The 15766-nt window shown below is 38.2% G+C and overlaps 1 protein-coding gene across 1 annotated transcript in view; it reads left to right on the top strand.

The window, feature by feature from the left end:
- Nucleotides 1-2400: 2400 nt before the first annotated feature.
- The window catches only part of LOC140614042 (collagen alpha-4(VI) chain-like), a 102110-nt gene continuing 88744 nt past the window's right edge, over nucleotides 2401-15766 (top strand). Inside the window, exons 1-2 of the mRNA XM_072792815.1 lie at nucleotides 2401-2512; nucleotides 13251-13339. Coding sequence (XP_072648916.1) covers nucleotides 13264-13339 — 76 coding nt within the window. The 5' untranslated portion in view covers nucleotides 2401-2512; nucleotides 13251-13263. The remainder of the gene's footprint in view (nucleotides 2513-13250; nucleotides 13340-15766) is intronic.

The following is a 15766-nucleotide window of genomic DNA, read 5'->3' as shown; positions in this document are numbered from 1 at the left end:
GGGAGAATAGTCAGAGGGAGGGGAGATTTGAGGTTTTGAGGTGAGGAAACTCCAAGTTGACATGTGTAGCAGACACTGTTGATGCCATACCCCAGATCTGCTCAGCGTGCCTCTGAGCTCCTCTGGAGCTGTGGATGGTTTCTGAGCGTGTGCACAGCTTCCCACTATAATCTTCCACTTGAGGGCTTTCTCAGTTGCCAAGAGAGCTTACTTACTCAACTTGCTCACAGGGTAACTTGGAAGTGCTGAAGATTTCCCACACCACCCCCTACTTCAGTTCTCAACCACTGAGGGGTAGCATTCAGTGTCTAAATCCCAACTGTACCTCCTTGGGATGGTTCTGAGGGTCATTCTGAGTTTCTCAGAGGGTCTCCAGTGACATTGAACCTCAGTTGCCTACAACAGTAATGCACACATTAAGGCAAACTTCTTGGCTTTTGTGCTTTTAGGTCTAACTTTCCATCTGCCCTCCCTTCCTTGGATGGCTTTCTGAATAAATTGCCTACACCCAAGTCCTTGTCTCAGGGTCTACTTTGGGGAGAACCTAAATGAAGATGGCAAGCTTCTCTACTATGGGAGAGCAGCAGACAAGGAGAAGTAGGAATGTTGCTTGAAATTCAGGGAGAGGATACAGAGCAGAACAAAATGGTGAATGCTCTGAAGTAATAGAAAAAAATAAGGACCTTGCTCTTTGGCTAGGGTCATGTTAGAGAGAGTTCAAGACCTTGAGCCTAAAGTTACCTTGGTATCTGAGCTACTGCTTTGGGGAATGAAAGGGAGACAGAAGAAGGGGATGCTGTGAGGTGGGTGAGTCAGAGGGGAGGACATGGCTTCCTGAGCAGGAAGGGACTAAAGACTGAATGCACTGGTTGGCACTGAATATCTAAATTTCACTAAATATCTTTACTGTTTCTACTGAAGAATTTTATATATGATGGCTTGATTATTTCCCTCAGAGAATCAGAGTATTTAGTGAGTGCTTACAGCTTCTTTAGCTATAATATGAAGTCACTCTATTTCCAAGTAGAGCAAAATTCTACCCCTGTTATCTCCACATCATGAATAATTAAGGAACAAGTAATGAAGAGTGAACTAACCTGTCATTTTGGAAGTTATCCTCTGTGTAGGAGGCTCTCTAGGTTTATGTCAAATTTAACAATCCTGGAAAAACACAGAGAACCTTGAATTCAACTCTGTGAATGATACACTGTCCTTCTATTAATTTATTTTGGGAAACCTCAAGTTGACCCCATTTCCTTGAATATTTATGCCAGAAATGAAACAACACTCCATTCCAAGTATGGGTCAGGTTTTGAGATAATGGTGAAAAACATGTATACAAAATGTGATGGAGATGGTAACTGACCAACGCCTCCTCCACCTCCATTCTCCCCCTCCTTTTATGGTAAGGGAATTGAGCAGGGCACAGGGTTGCTTGGTTGGCAATCAAACCTCAAGCACCCCTGCTGTTGGATGTGGCAGTGTCGCTAAAGTCTGACCATCGGAATGTGAATGCAGGGAATGTGAGCAGCCTGTGCCTCACTCTTTTAGGAGGGAATCTGTAGGATGGGCTCTTTCACCCTTCCCACTGGCTACTGTGGTGGTACTTGCAGAAACCTCAGATGCCACATGTTGAATATTAGCCTGGATTACCGAAAGACCATGTGGAGGAAAGGCTCTTGCTGACCTGGAATACCCACCTAGTACTGAACTATGTGAGAAGGAAATGACCTTTGTTGTTAGGTTTCTTGTTATTGCTGCTTAATTTTTTGTTTAACTCATACACGTATAAATACTTACATATTTCCTTTGACTCCATCCTGACCTCTGATCTGGTTGGTATGGGCTAGTTTAGAACATCTAAGATGAATACAAACACTTGAGCTTTACCCTGCTTGGTAAACATCAATGCAGAGTGTTTGTCATTGTCCAGTTTGTTAATTTATTCACCCATCCATCCAGCTATCCATCCATCCCTTATACCTAGTATTTTGAGACAAGACCCTTAGCTGAGGGATATCCAGGGGATGTGAGTGACCCAAAGTTGAATTATACTCAGTTTCTGGCTTCAAGGGGCTTATAGTCTAGAGATTTTAGGTGGAGACTAAATAATTGAAATAAAGATAATAAGGATTTTTATTCTAGGAACTTTAAATTTGAAAAAGGCTAATTTTATTTACATCATCATTATTATTATTAGAGAATGCTCTCCCTACTTAGTTTTTGTATGCATTTTGGAGACCAGTGTTTACAGAAGAACTCTTTTTATTTAATGGCAGTAAAGCATGCAAGAGAACAAGCAATGCATCAGTCACCATAAACACCATTTGTGCTCCTCCTCTTGCCCTCCTCCCCTTTTCCCCAGGAGAGGATTAAATACTGGAAAAGCTGATGTGTCATTGTACCCTTAAGCCTTCCTATACTCTAGGGAATTCCCAAGGCTCAAGCAGCTTCTTAAGGGATGAAGATCAGAAGAAGGAATTAAGAGAACAAGTCCGAAAGGTTTTGCCAGGTAGGAGGAAATGCTTTCTCCTAGGGAAAGTTTGGTAGGTGGGAACTCTAGTTTGTTTCCATGTCATTTTTTGCAAATGCACTGCTTCTCTTTTACTTCTAGGTAAAGAGAGATAGGGACACATAGACCAACAGAGGGGAAAGTGATAGAGACCTCGTATAGCAATGAGATGGAGAGAATATGAGAGAGTGATAAAGATGCAGAGGAAAAAAACCCAAAGATTATCTCGGATATACAGAGGGAGAATAACCTTTAAGATTTAAACTGTGATGAAGTAAGATCCATAACTCTGAACTTTTGTGGAGCAGGAAGATGTGAAATATTTTAAGACTGGGCCTAGAATTTACCATCTGTGTGGAAAGGGGAAACCAATTTACTGGGACTCACACATGTCTCATGAATTATTTCACTGAAGCAAATCTTTGGGAGAATTTAAACATGGAGATTAGTGTTAGACTCTTAAAGCTAAAGGAAGAAAGAAAACACTAAAGATTCAGGAAATAAACATGTCTTTGGTAGAGATATAAAACTCAGGTAAAAATGACTCTCTTAGAACAATCCCAGGGGCAATTTGGAGTTAGAAATAGAGTTTTCTCCCATCCAGTTTGCCAGGATTCATATAATTAGACTCTCATCTTCCTTTCCATTTGACTGCCATACACAGTTTTAAGAAATAATTCAGAGGATTATTTAAATTTTTAATGAAAAATTTCAAACATACAGCAACAGTTACAGAACTCACAGAGAATACATGTATACTCACCACTTAGATTCACCATGAACATTTTAATATAGTTGTTTTTTTCACATTTCCATCCCTCTAACCATCTGTTAATCCCTCTTATTTTTAAATGCATTTTGAAGTAAATTATAAACATCAGTAAATTCCCTAAATACATCAGCATGCATATCATTTACCAGAGTTAAAGAAAATGATTATTTCTATAAAGAACTTCAAGGAAAGTTAGTGTAAAGTTGATCAGATTCAGATTTTATATGCGATTTTTTGATGACTGGGGTTGATACACATTTAAATTCACTGAACAAACATAGGGATGGTGACAATTATTAAGGATGACTTCTGTGGGGTGAAAGGATCAAATATTGACTGAGAATTATCCCACAGGACTACAGGAGAAAAATCTAGCATCTTTTTGTTCTCTTTTGTATTGATCTTCAGAAGCTAAGAAATTGGGCCCAGGGAACTGCAAATGCAGAAGGGTCCTTCTTATTTCGGCTCATGAGTGTGTATGCCACAGGCCTTTGAAAGTTGTCTCTCATCACAAAATTCTGTCTAGTAGTTTCTGACTCATAGGAATGGGCTTTGAAAGGTCTATGGATGCATTTATTCCATCACTGACCAAGAGTAATGAAGCCTTGTCTATGTTTTTGCAGAAACAGCAAATATGATGCATAACAGTCACTAGGAAGTGAAATAATGAATGTTACCTACCTGGTATTTTGGCCTGAAATAAAAATACTATGAATCTTTTTTTTTTTTAAAGATTTTATTTATTTACTCGTGAGAGAGAGAGAGAGAGAGAGGTAGAGACATAGGCAGAGGAAGAAGCAGGCTCCATGCAGGGAGCCCCGTGTGGGACTCAATCCTGGGACTCTGGGATCACGCCCTGACCCAAAGGCAGACACTCAACCGCTGAGCCACCCAGTTGTCCTGCTATGAGTCTTTTTAAAAATATCATACAAGAAATTGTTTTGCCCAAACATTCCAACCTAATCTTAGGTCTTATGTTTGAGCAACTCACTGTATAAGTAAATTTTTGTGGCTGTGAATTTTAAAAGATTCACCTCTGGCTGCATCTCTTCCCTGCCTCATTGGGGTTGGTTGTAGGCATGGACTGGCTCTAATTTTAGATTTCTTGAAGTTCTTAAACCAAGTCCCTTCTACTATGCTTATGATCTGGGTTTGCTTATTCAATAAATCTGTCAAATGTTTCGTTTTATGCTGTTTGTTCTGATTCTATTTTTAATACAAATGAATTAAAAATAAAATTATAATCAAAATATAAAACCGAGCTCAGTTGGCTTTGAGTCCTCCATTTACAAAAAAATAATGGCTAGGGGCATTAATCTTTCCAAGAATGCCTCTAACTCTTTGTATAGAACATCCTGTCTTACGAACAGGAAATCTTTTTTTTTTTTTTTTTCTGAACAAGTGAATTTATGCAACAAATCTACTGAGAGCCTACTATGTGTCAGGCACTGGGGATATATTGTGGAAAACAAGACTCCTTGTAGCACTTCTCTTCTAGTTGATGGTGGGCATGACAACAGGTAATTAATAAAAACCATGATGAATATTACATAGCATGTTAGAAGGTGATAAGAAAAGAGGAAAAGCAGAGAGTGGGTAAGGGGGGGTTGGATGTGTTGGGAGAATAAGAATGGGTAACAATTTTAAGTAGAATGGCTAGGGTGGACCTTACTGAGAAGATGACATCCGAGCAAAGGCTTGAGGGAAGCAAGGGAATCAGCCATGTGGATGTATGTGGATATGTATAGATATGTGCAAATATATATGATATATGGGACCTTATGGAGATGTATGTAGAGATATGGGGACATATGTGGCTATATGAGGGTATATGTGGACATAGGTGGACATAAGGATATATGTGGATATTTGTGGATATATGTAGATATATGTGAATATCTGTAGATGTGTGTGGATATATAGGGATATAGGTGGGTATATAGAGACATATAGAGAAGAGCATTCGAGATGGAAGAAATAGTATGTACAAAGACCCTAAACAGGGTGTTACTGGTTTATTTGAAGAACGACCAGTAGGCCAAAGAGATCAGAGTCTAATGTGTGGAGGTGAGAGATGAGTTAGAGAAAACTGGGGGCCAGGTTACATAGGACCTTGTAGCCTATTTTGTTTTTTCATTCTGAATGAAACAGGGAGCCATTAGAAGGCTTTGAACAGAAGTGACTTAGGTTTTAAAAGGATTTCCCTGAATATATGTTGAGAATAGACTTCAGAGAGAAAGGTTAGAGGCAGGGAGAGCAGGAGTTTATAGTAATCAAGCAAGAGAGAGATGGCTTGAACCAGCCTGTGTGCAGTAGAAATGATGAGAGGATCAGTTTCTGTGCAAATAGCTTTCAAGGTTGATGCAGCAAGACTTCCTGGCAGGTTGGATGTAGGTGTGTTAATGATAACTCCATGGTTTTTGCTTTGTGCTATGAGAAGGTTGCTGTTGCCAGGACTGAAGGAAGTGAACAGAGGGAGGGAAGAGAGAGGGGGAGAGCAGAGAAGGGAACTGTTGTAGGTGCTGAGCATATATTAATGGTAAAGACAGTCTTAACAAATCCCAGTTATTCACTGAAATAAATGTACAGGTTTCAGACGAAGAACAGAACAGGGAGTGATTTGCCATCAGGCTTGGGTTAGGAAGGTGACCTCTGAGCTGGGTTTTGAAAGGTGAATAGAGCTTTCCAGGTATGTGTGTGTATGTGTGGGTTGTATGTGCATGTGTGAGAGTGTACTGGGGCCAAGGAGTAGTACGCAGCCTTCTAGGTAGAGGGAAGGAATAAATGATGTGTTCTGAGTCACCGAAGTCTGAATGGACTTGGCAAACCATGCTGACTTACAATTCTATAAACTCCAGAAAGGTTTATAGCCTGGTCAATGCATCTTGCAATCATAAAGAAATTATCGTTACCTTTCCAAGGGCCAGATGGGTTTGTGTCAATGAATTTAGTGGATATTTTTTCAGTTTGTGTTTAAAAATTTTATTATACACTAAGATACAAAGAACAGTTCAATGGCATCTAAGTTATTTTTAAGCTTAAAGACAAAAGTGAGACATTCAGCCCAAAGAACACAGACAGCTAAGATTTCATAACATAAGATTTGAAAGAGCTTATCTCATTCAGGTGACCACCAGCTTGCTGTCACACCTGGCACCATACTTCTCTGATTTAGGGAATCTCCTCTTGCTGCCATAAAATGTCTGTTCTTACCCAAAATCTCACTTCCATCAGAGTATGATTATTTCCTAGACATAATGAAGCAAAAATGTAGCCACAGCTCTTTGATTCAAGCAATCTGTTTTTTTCCCTCTTGGAATAAAATATTCTGAGGCTTGGTTCTATCAGTGAGAAAGGATTGCATTTTTGGAATTTTGTTTTGTAGATTATTTGCTTGATAAGGTAAAGGTAACCTCTCAAGTTTTATAGCTTTCTACAAAGTCTTTACTACCCCATTAGCTTATTCTGTCCTCACAGTACACCTGCGAAATAGTGATGGCACAGTATCATTACCTCTCTTTTATGCTGAGAGAGCTGAGCCTTAGAGTTCAAGAGACTTCCAAGAAGCTGCATAACAAGAATGTGGCAAGCTGCATAACAAGAATTTGGCAAAAAAAAAAAAAAAAAAAAAAAAAACACAACCCAAGAGGAATGTGGCAGACTTGACATTTGAACCAGAAAATTCAAAGTCAAATTCTATCAACTTTTACTGTTCCACACTACATTTTCTTTCTAGATTCTAGAGTGACCTTCTTAAAGGGCATAGAAGAAATAAGGGACAGAGTATATGATGCCCTAGAAAATTGCAGGGGGTCAACTTGCCTTTATTCACTACCATGACCTGTTCTTTCTGTGTTTCCTGGTGATAGGAAGTAGGGAGTGCCAGAGTACCTTCATGGGCCCTGGGTCTTTTTTTTATTTTTTGTTTTTAGATTTTATTTATGTATTCATGAGAGACAGAAAGGGATAGGTAGAGACATAGGGCGAGGGAGAAGCAGGCTCCCTGTGGGACTGATCCCAGGGCCCTGGGATCATGACCTGAGCTAAAGGCACTCAACCATTGAGCCACGCAGGTGCCCCCTGCCCCAGTTCTTTTGAGGGGCCTGATCTGCTTAGTGGATTGTAGGGATTCTTCTTGAATGAAACCCTTGAGAAAGGGTAGTTATTCCCATCTCTGGTAAAACCAAGCTCGTGAAATGCTGGGGTGATGGAGTTGATAAGCTACACATAAGTTGAAAGAGTTTGAGTATTCTCAGACTGTGTGCCAGTCTTGAAATTACCATAGCTAATGAGAGTGTCATGGCCATCAGAGCCCATTTACTGCTGTGTACACTGCCCTGCTGAACTCTGGCATTGTGATCTTTATCCTTCCCTGGAGGAATGCTCTAGGATTCTGCATCTTGTTATTTTATTTTTTTGAGCCTCATGACACATTAATTGTCATTGAAATGTTTGACACAGCGTCCCTCAAATATGTTGCAACAAAGTTGTGTATATATCCAAGCCGTCATAGGATTTGTGAATGGGCACAGAAAGCAAATATTAATGTTTATGCAATAGGTTAAGGCTAACCTTAGTTTTTCTTAACTATTAAACATGCCATGTGGATTTCTAATGTGATGTGTACAGAAGAATCTGTTCATGTTCCCTAACTGTTTGCCTTCTGGAACTTCCTGTGGCCCAGATGTGGTATACTATAAGAGCGTCTTGTAAGAAAGCCAAATAACACAGTACTTAAAATAATGGTGTTTAAGTGATCAAAAAAAAATTAAAAAAAGAGAGAGAACATAGCTCTTTATTATTTCAGGGAATAAAGTATCATTATAAAGCAAATTGAAAAAAAATGTGTTAAATTAGTTTTGTACATTTTTGCATTGGGTTTCTCATTTAAATATTTTGAAGCTCCCACTTACCTCTCAGTCATATATGTATAAAGAAAACATTTTTTAATTGATCGTCTCTTCCCTTTCTCCACTTAATTGATGGTAGACATTTGGTTTTCTCCATGTGGAGCTAAAGATGTTGAAAGTAAGTGGAGAAGATATCTGTCTGGTTGGGAACCACTGCACGCTAAATGCATAGAAGTGTGGTTTTCAAAGTGGTCCCTTGGATCCACTCAGCCTGCCAGTTCTCACCACCCAAACCTATTAAATCAGAAACTCTGGAGATGGGGCAGGAAGCTGGGTTTTAAAAGGTCCTCTGGGTGATTCTGACATAATTCTCAAGTCTAAGAACCACTGGCATAGAATGTTAATGATGGCATCTTTTCATTTTATTTTTGAGGAGTCAATAGAGAGAGAACAGAAACCTTGAAGGAGACTGGTATATGAAGGGCAAATGGCTTAATTAAATGAAGTGAAGGTGGTTTATAGTTGAAGACTGAGAAACTCTATCCAGGTCCCCCCTTCTATCCCACCTTCTGAATTCAAGCATTTCAGAAAACCAAAGGTCTCCATAGACGTATGCCTTCAGAGCTTATGCAGCACAAATGTGTGAGCTCCAAGAAGACCTAACCAGATTCCCTACACTCCAAACCTTAGTTCCCAAAACCTTGGATGAGGTTGTTGGCTGTCCAACAAGAGTCTTTTCATGTGCTGTTCCATACCTGGAATTCCCTTTCTCCATTTGCTCACTTATAAATTTCTATTCCTCCTTTAAATCTCAACTCTAGCATCACCTGCTCTGAAGCTTTCACCAAGTGAAGAGAGATGGTCACCCACTGTGTTCCTCAGCACCTTGTACAAATTTCTATTTTATTTTGTTCATCCTACAATATTACAATTTATTCATCTCTTTCTCTCCACTAGAATTCTAATTCTTCTCAAGAGAAGAACTGTTTCTTTAATCTGTTATTTCTAGTGCCTGGCGTATTATCTGGTAAACAGTAAACATTTAATAAAAAAGTTGCAAGAGTTATTGTAATACTTTATTCTTCTTTCTCTATGGATTATTATAATTCTGCTGAAACTTTGAGAGTAAGTGGGTGACTTCAAGACCCTCTGCCTCATTACATGTATTTCTTTAAGAACAAGGACATTCTCTTCCTATAACACAATGATCAAACTCAGAAAATATAACATTGACCCAGAATTATTATATAACTTTCAGTCCATATTGAATTTTTACCTATTGTCTCCCTTTATGTCCTTTATAGCCATTTTTCCCATTTCTAAGACTGTTCATTGCATTTAGTTGCCAATTCTTCTTAGACTGTTGTAACTTCAGTTGGTTCCTCAGCTTTTCTTTGTTTTTCATGATATTAATATTTTTGAGGAGCACAGGCCAGTTGTTTTTTAGATTGTCTCCAAGTTTGGGTTTGTATGATTGTTTATTAATATTAGATTTAAATCATGGGATTTGAGGAGGACTACCATATAAGTGAGGTAGAGTTTTCTCGTGTAGCACATCAGGAAGTATGTGTTATTGGTGTAGCCTACCATTGTTGGTTACATCATATCCACTGTGTTTCTCTGTTGTAAATGTACTTTTTTTGTCCTTTGTAACTTATAAGTAATTGGTTAGGAGACATTTTGAGACTGTTAAAACCTTGTTCCCCAACATGCTTCTACCCAATAGTTTTAGCTTCATTTGAGGATTCTTCCTGAATCAATTATTACTATGGTGGTTGCTTACAAGATATATTTTTTTAATTGAATGGATTAGCCTTTTTTTAAAAGGTTTTATTTATTTGAGACACACACACACACACACACACACAGACTGAGCAAGCAGGGGGAGCAGCAAAGGGAGAGGGAGAAGCAGACTCTCTGCTGAGCAGGGAGCCTGATATGGGGTTGGATCCCAGGACCCTGAGATCATGACCTGAGCCAAAGGTAGATGCTAAACCGACTGAGCCATGCAGGCGCCCCTGAATGAATTAGTCTTAAAATTAGATTGTCCTAGTTGACTATTGAACTATTTGAGTTCTCTCGTCATACTTTGAGAGTGGTGTCTCTCAATCCCACACCCATTAGAATTATTTCCAGAAAGAATCAGTATTCTATGCCAGCCCTACCTAATTGTATTTCATTTAATGGCTTTACTTTTTTTCCTCCCATAATGAACCCTACATGTTCAAATGCAAGACCCCTTTAACAGATTAAATTAGATGTAAACATCTTCATGAAATAGTATATACAATATAGATATTAAGTCCTTAATCTATAGGCTTTTTTTTCTCTTCATTAATGTAAATACACAAATGCACAGCTGTAAACTGTTTATAAACTTTTGACTTTCCCACTAGATTTCCATAAATAGCTCTGGTACTTTATTTACAGCTAACTAAAAATACATCTCATTTCTTATGATTAGTTGCATTAATATTAGTAATTAAGACATAAGAATATGAAAATGTAGATACCATATTTGAAGTTTTTCTATTTCACCTAACTTCATTAATCCAAGAGTTAAAAAGTTGGGGTATAGTATTTCATTGTAACAATAGTAATAATAATAATAATAATAATAATTATGATTAACATCTGAATTTATTTTGGATCTTTCTTCCTAGCACTTTCAAACTCTTCAGCTCCTTACTCTCATACTGTCCTTAGCCTATTAGAATAGTCTATTCTTTGTGATCATGCATTTGTTCATTTGCCATTAGATGAAAGCTTATTGAGGAATAAGATATTTACAGTCTTAAAGCATCTTCCCTCAAATTACTTATATGCCTCCTTAATGAGGCATTAGTGGGAGGTTGATGTAGAGACAGAGGAACAGAGAAATTATATCACAGTTATTGGAAAATTATTGGACCAATATCCTGGGAGGTGTTCGTAATATAGTAGGCAATGTAGTAGGTGTCTCAAATCAGTACCAAGTCCTTGAGAGTCATCACATAAACCTTAAAAGATGAACTGGCTAGCTCAAGTCCCTAAAGCAAATGGTCAGGCCGACACCAGAATTAAGGTCTATGGTTTTCTTTTGAGGTCAAGGATTCTCCCAGTATTTTCTGTTACCATAAAATAGTAAAACAGGTGTGGCTATCTCATATCCTTGAGTCATTTCTAAGGAGTAAATCAAGCATGAACAGGAGAAACGTGTCCTTAGGATGGCTAAACAGGATGGCTCCACTGCCACTTTCTGGAAAGAGGGCCTCAGTTGTTGGATAGCTGGGATTTCTGGGTATCGTGGTATGGTTTCCCCACAATGTTCCACATAAAGGGGCCATGGCTGCAAAGTGATATAGACACAATGAGATGCTTACTTAAACTCTTTGGTACGTTTAAAATATGTGTTTAAAGTTTCCTGAATTTTTTAGTGTTTTTGGTATGTAAAGTTAATCTCCCCAAATAGATTGTTCAGTTATCTAAACATAAGAGCAAGGTTTGTAATTCCATTCTCCGGAGCACCTAATACAGCGTTTTGTCCATAAAACTACTCTTGGAAGACAGATTGGTAGATACAGGAACTAGGGCTTCAGCTCACATTTTTATGCCATGGTAACTTACCCACAGGTCTTCATTTCACATGAGTCAGATTATGGAGCATTGAGTGACAGTCTGGACTTGGGGATTTTCACTGAAGGGTTAGAGTTCCTGTCATGTGTTGTACCTGAAGTCGGGTTACATGGGACAGAGCCTGACAGAAGGTCCATGGACTTGTAGCTGTGGTATGCTATTTAACCTTTCTGGGGCCTGATTTCTTCATTTCCATTAACAAGATGAGCAGAGTAAGGTCTGCTCTGGTGGCCTTTCCCAGGTTTGAGGTGAGGAACATGGAGATATCAGCATAGTAACTTACAAAATAGCAATCAATTGAGAGTGAAATTTGAATGAATTAAGTAAAAAATATAAATTAAAACACATATAACAAAATAACCTCCTTATTAGCACACAATGCAGAGTATTAGTGTTCCTTTATCTCTACAGATTCTGAGTTTCAAGTTAGAAGCAACACTTTTATGTCTTAGTGAGTATCCAAGAAGACTTATTTTATTTAAGAAGCATCTTAGGAGTGATTTCAATGTCAGGCATATGTGAATTGTTTTACAGCTCACTTAATCCTGATTGCAAGACTATGAAGTAGATGCTATTCTTGTTCCAATTTTATGAATGGGGAAATTGAGGTACAGAGCAGTAAAGCAACTTACCCAAGATCAACTATTAAGTAATAGGTCTGGGATTTAAACTCAGGCAATCTATCCTCAAGAATCCTTACTCTTAACCCCCTTATATTTCTTAAGAACAAGGACATTCTCTTCCTACAACACAATGATCGAACTTATGAGGATGCTGGGGATGGGTGGCTAAGAAGATAAAGATGAGGTATTCACTGTTCCAGTTGAAACCTCATCTAATGTGAATTCCATGATTTTCTTATTTTTTAAAAACCTGGACTTCTTTTGAGTTGAAAAACAGAAATGGAACTGGGACTAGATAATTTTCATGGAGGCCTTTGGAAATGAATCCAAGTTTAGGGGAGGGAAGTCTGATGTTCTGCTTCTTCTGGGAACATATAAAATATTTTCAGGCTATCCTGATTTTATCAAGCAGATGTGCTCCCAAGATATTTGAATATTTCTGCATGCTACAAATATTTATAAAGGTCATCCAATGCTTGTATAAAAATACAAGCAAAATCATCCAGAAATGTTTATGTTCCCCCAAATGAATTTGGTGTGTGAAACAGAAATTCAACCCATGCTCCATATGCTTTATCCTTTTATAGTCATATCTGGACAACTTTAAACAGTGAAGTCTGAGGTATACACTCCGGGTGTTTACAAAACTCTTCCTGAGTTGGGTCATCAAGATAATTTTTCTTGTACAATTGAAACAATGTAGCCACAGTCCTTTATTTATTTATTTTTTATCAAGTTTCTATTGGTTTGGGCAAAGACATTGTTATATATACATTTTTTATTCACTTTTTGAGATATAACTAGCACATGATATGATGCACTCATTTTAACTGTATGAAGACATAATTTTAATTATGAGGTTTCTTTTTTTTCCTTAGGTACATAACCAGAATGAAGACTTGGAAGACATTTTGGGAGTTCATCTTCCTTGCAGCTAGTTTTGGCTTCATCAAGTCACAGAGAATTGGTAATGCATTATGCATTGGATTCTCTAAGCCAAAAATGATGACCTTGCCAGGAACCTAGTAGTAGTGAATCTTGAAAGAAAATATTATAGAAGCTTCATTATTAATGAAAGGGAAATGCTTCTTTTTAGAAGAATTTAGAATCTAGAAGCTTTTAGTGAATGATGGACATTGATTTTTTCAAAGCTTAACCTCATATGACAAAAAAAAAAAAAAAAGCTATGAAAAATGCTATACTTCTGAATGTATTACCAGGCTCTCAAATGCTTTTGTAAACATGGGCCTATTCTCTTGACTCTGCATTGTGCTTTATCTCCTTTGGCAGAGCTATTCTGAGATGTAATTGTCATCACAAGATGGATAGCTTCACTAGATGCCAGTGACTCCTCTGCAATTTTTTTTACAGTCATTTTAACAGATTATTGTGACTTTTCGCAATGAAAGTCTCATGAAAAGATTGTTTGAGTAGCCTGAAGCCCCACCGAGACAATATTGAGGTCTAAATATTTATATATAACTACACAGGCTGTTATTTGTTGGGGAAAAAAACCCATGAAGCTCTCTATATTTTCCCTCCAGCTTGGACTCCCTGCTCTTGTGAGCAGAAGCTGTGGCAGTCTTTTCATGTTTCAAAAGACCTTCTAATATGACAAAGAACTGGTGGGGGGGGGGTTAAGAAAAATAACAATGTATGAAAATGTAATATATATCTCAAGGTGCATGTCATGGAACCTGAAAAACTATTCTATAATTGGAAAGATCAGGGAAACACTTCCATGTCTGTGTTTGATCCCTCTGAAAAGAGATGTTGAGGAGACAAACCAGTCAGCCATCCCTGGAGTACTCACAGAACTCTCTCCTCTCAATGTGATTGCATCCTGGAGTGCCAAAGGGAAATAAAGCTTAAAGGTCCATGAGCTCATTCATTATCTGCCTTTTCAATAATCATGATTCCACTTGGCTTTCTGACCAAGATTAAGCAAACTCCTGAGAAGAGGGACTCTGGAATCTAGAAGCGGCAGATGGATTTAGTGTCCCTGGAGCATGCCACCCTTCATTAGCTCTTCTCTGCCTAACTCTTACAGGATCTTTACCTTTCTATAATATGGACTTTCAATTTTATCTTCTTTCTGGCAGTCCAAAGTATGGACTGGGTGTCAGGAGACATGGTTTCTAAGACTAGCTGTTCGAACTGATTTATGTGACTTACTTTGCCTTTCTAGGTCTTACTTTCCTTATCTGTGAGATGGATGAATTGGATTCATTATTCTGTACTTGCATTTTTCAATATAGTGGCCACTAGGCACATGCGACTATTTAAATTAAAATTCAGTAAAACTTTAAATTTATTTGCTCATTTGTACTAGCTACATTCCAAGGGCTCAATCACCACATATATCTAGTGGCTACAGTATTGTATTATATAATCTCATAGGATTATTTCTAACTCTAAAATTTTCTGATACTCTTATTTAGTTTCATTCATGTTCAATATTTCCATTCTTCTAAGTGATATCTTCTCCCTTTCTCTCTCCCTCTCTTCTTTTCTCTTTCCTATATATTTCCTTCATTAAATATTTTTTTGGAGGTGACTATACTAGACATGCAAGTGATGGATAAACAAACAAAAGATATGGCATCTGTTTGTCTGAAGCCCATTGTCTAATCAGGGAGACTGCCATTAGCCATAAGCACATTGATGAATGTTACATTACAAATCAAGATAAAAGAACATGATTCCATGGGACTTTGTCCAAAGAGAGAGAGAGAGAGAGAGAGAGAGAGAAAGAGAAAGAGAAAGAAACTCAGTGGATGGAATGGCATGTAGGGACCACATGGCAGCTTTGAGAACTTGGACTAAGGAGCCTGGACTATGGAGATTAAAGTGGAGAGGGAAGAAGAGTACAGGGCCAACCCCAGTCAGTATGTTAACCCTCCTGGCACAAACCAAATGCAAGATATATTTAATCTGTGTGGGATAATCATCCCTTGTTGTTGAGCCACTTGATGCTAACATCATCTTCAGCTGTTTTCTGCTTTTGTTTCTCCTCTCTCCCATCATTGATTCATGTATTCTCCTACCGTCATCACAATTAAATTGTGAAGTACAGGGGACAAGTCATGCTGGTTACTGACGAACAGAGAGATCATAATTACTGCTTCTCTTTTTTTTGTCCACACATGCACAGTATTTAATCTGTATATTTACTTCTTGTCACAGAAATGCAATGTTTGAGTTGGAAGAGACCAGGTCATCTGGTCAAACCCTTATTATAGAGAGATGCAATCTGAGAAGCAGAAAGATTAGCTATTGGCTCCAGTCCTACAGCCACCTGGTGTCTGATTCCTTTTATGCTGGAGACCAGGGTGGGCCCAGCTGGAGCACCACTTGCTCTGGCCACTGTTGGGGTTGTGGTTTCCGGGGTTAG

The sequence above is a fragment of the Canis lupus genome, chromosome 22, assembly GCF_048164855.1.
Source record: "Canis lupus baileyi chromosome 22, mCanLup2.hap1, whole genome shotgun sequence".
Taxonomy (NCBI): Eukaryota; Metazoa; Chordata; class Mammalia; order Carnivora; family Canidae; genus Canis; species Canis lupus.
The sequence above is the reverse complement of the archived record's forward strand: the minus strand, read 5'-3'. Positions and strand labels throughout refer to the sequence as shown.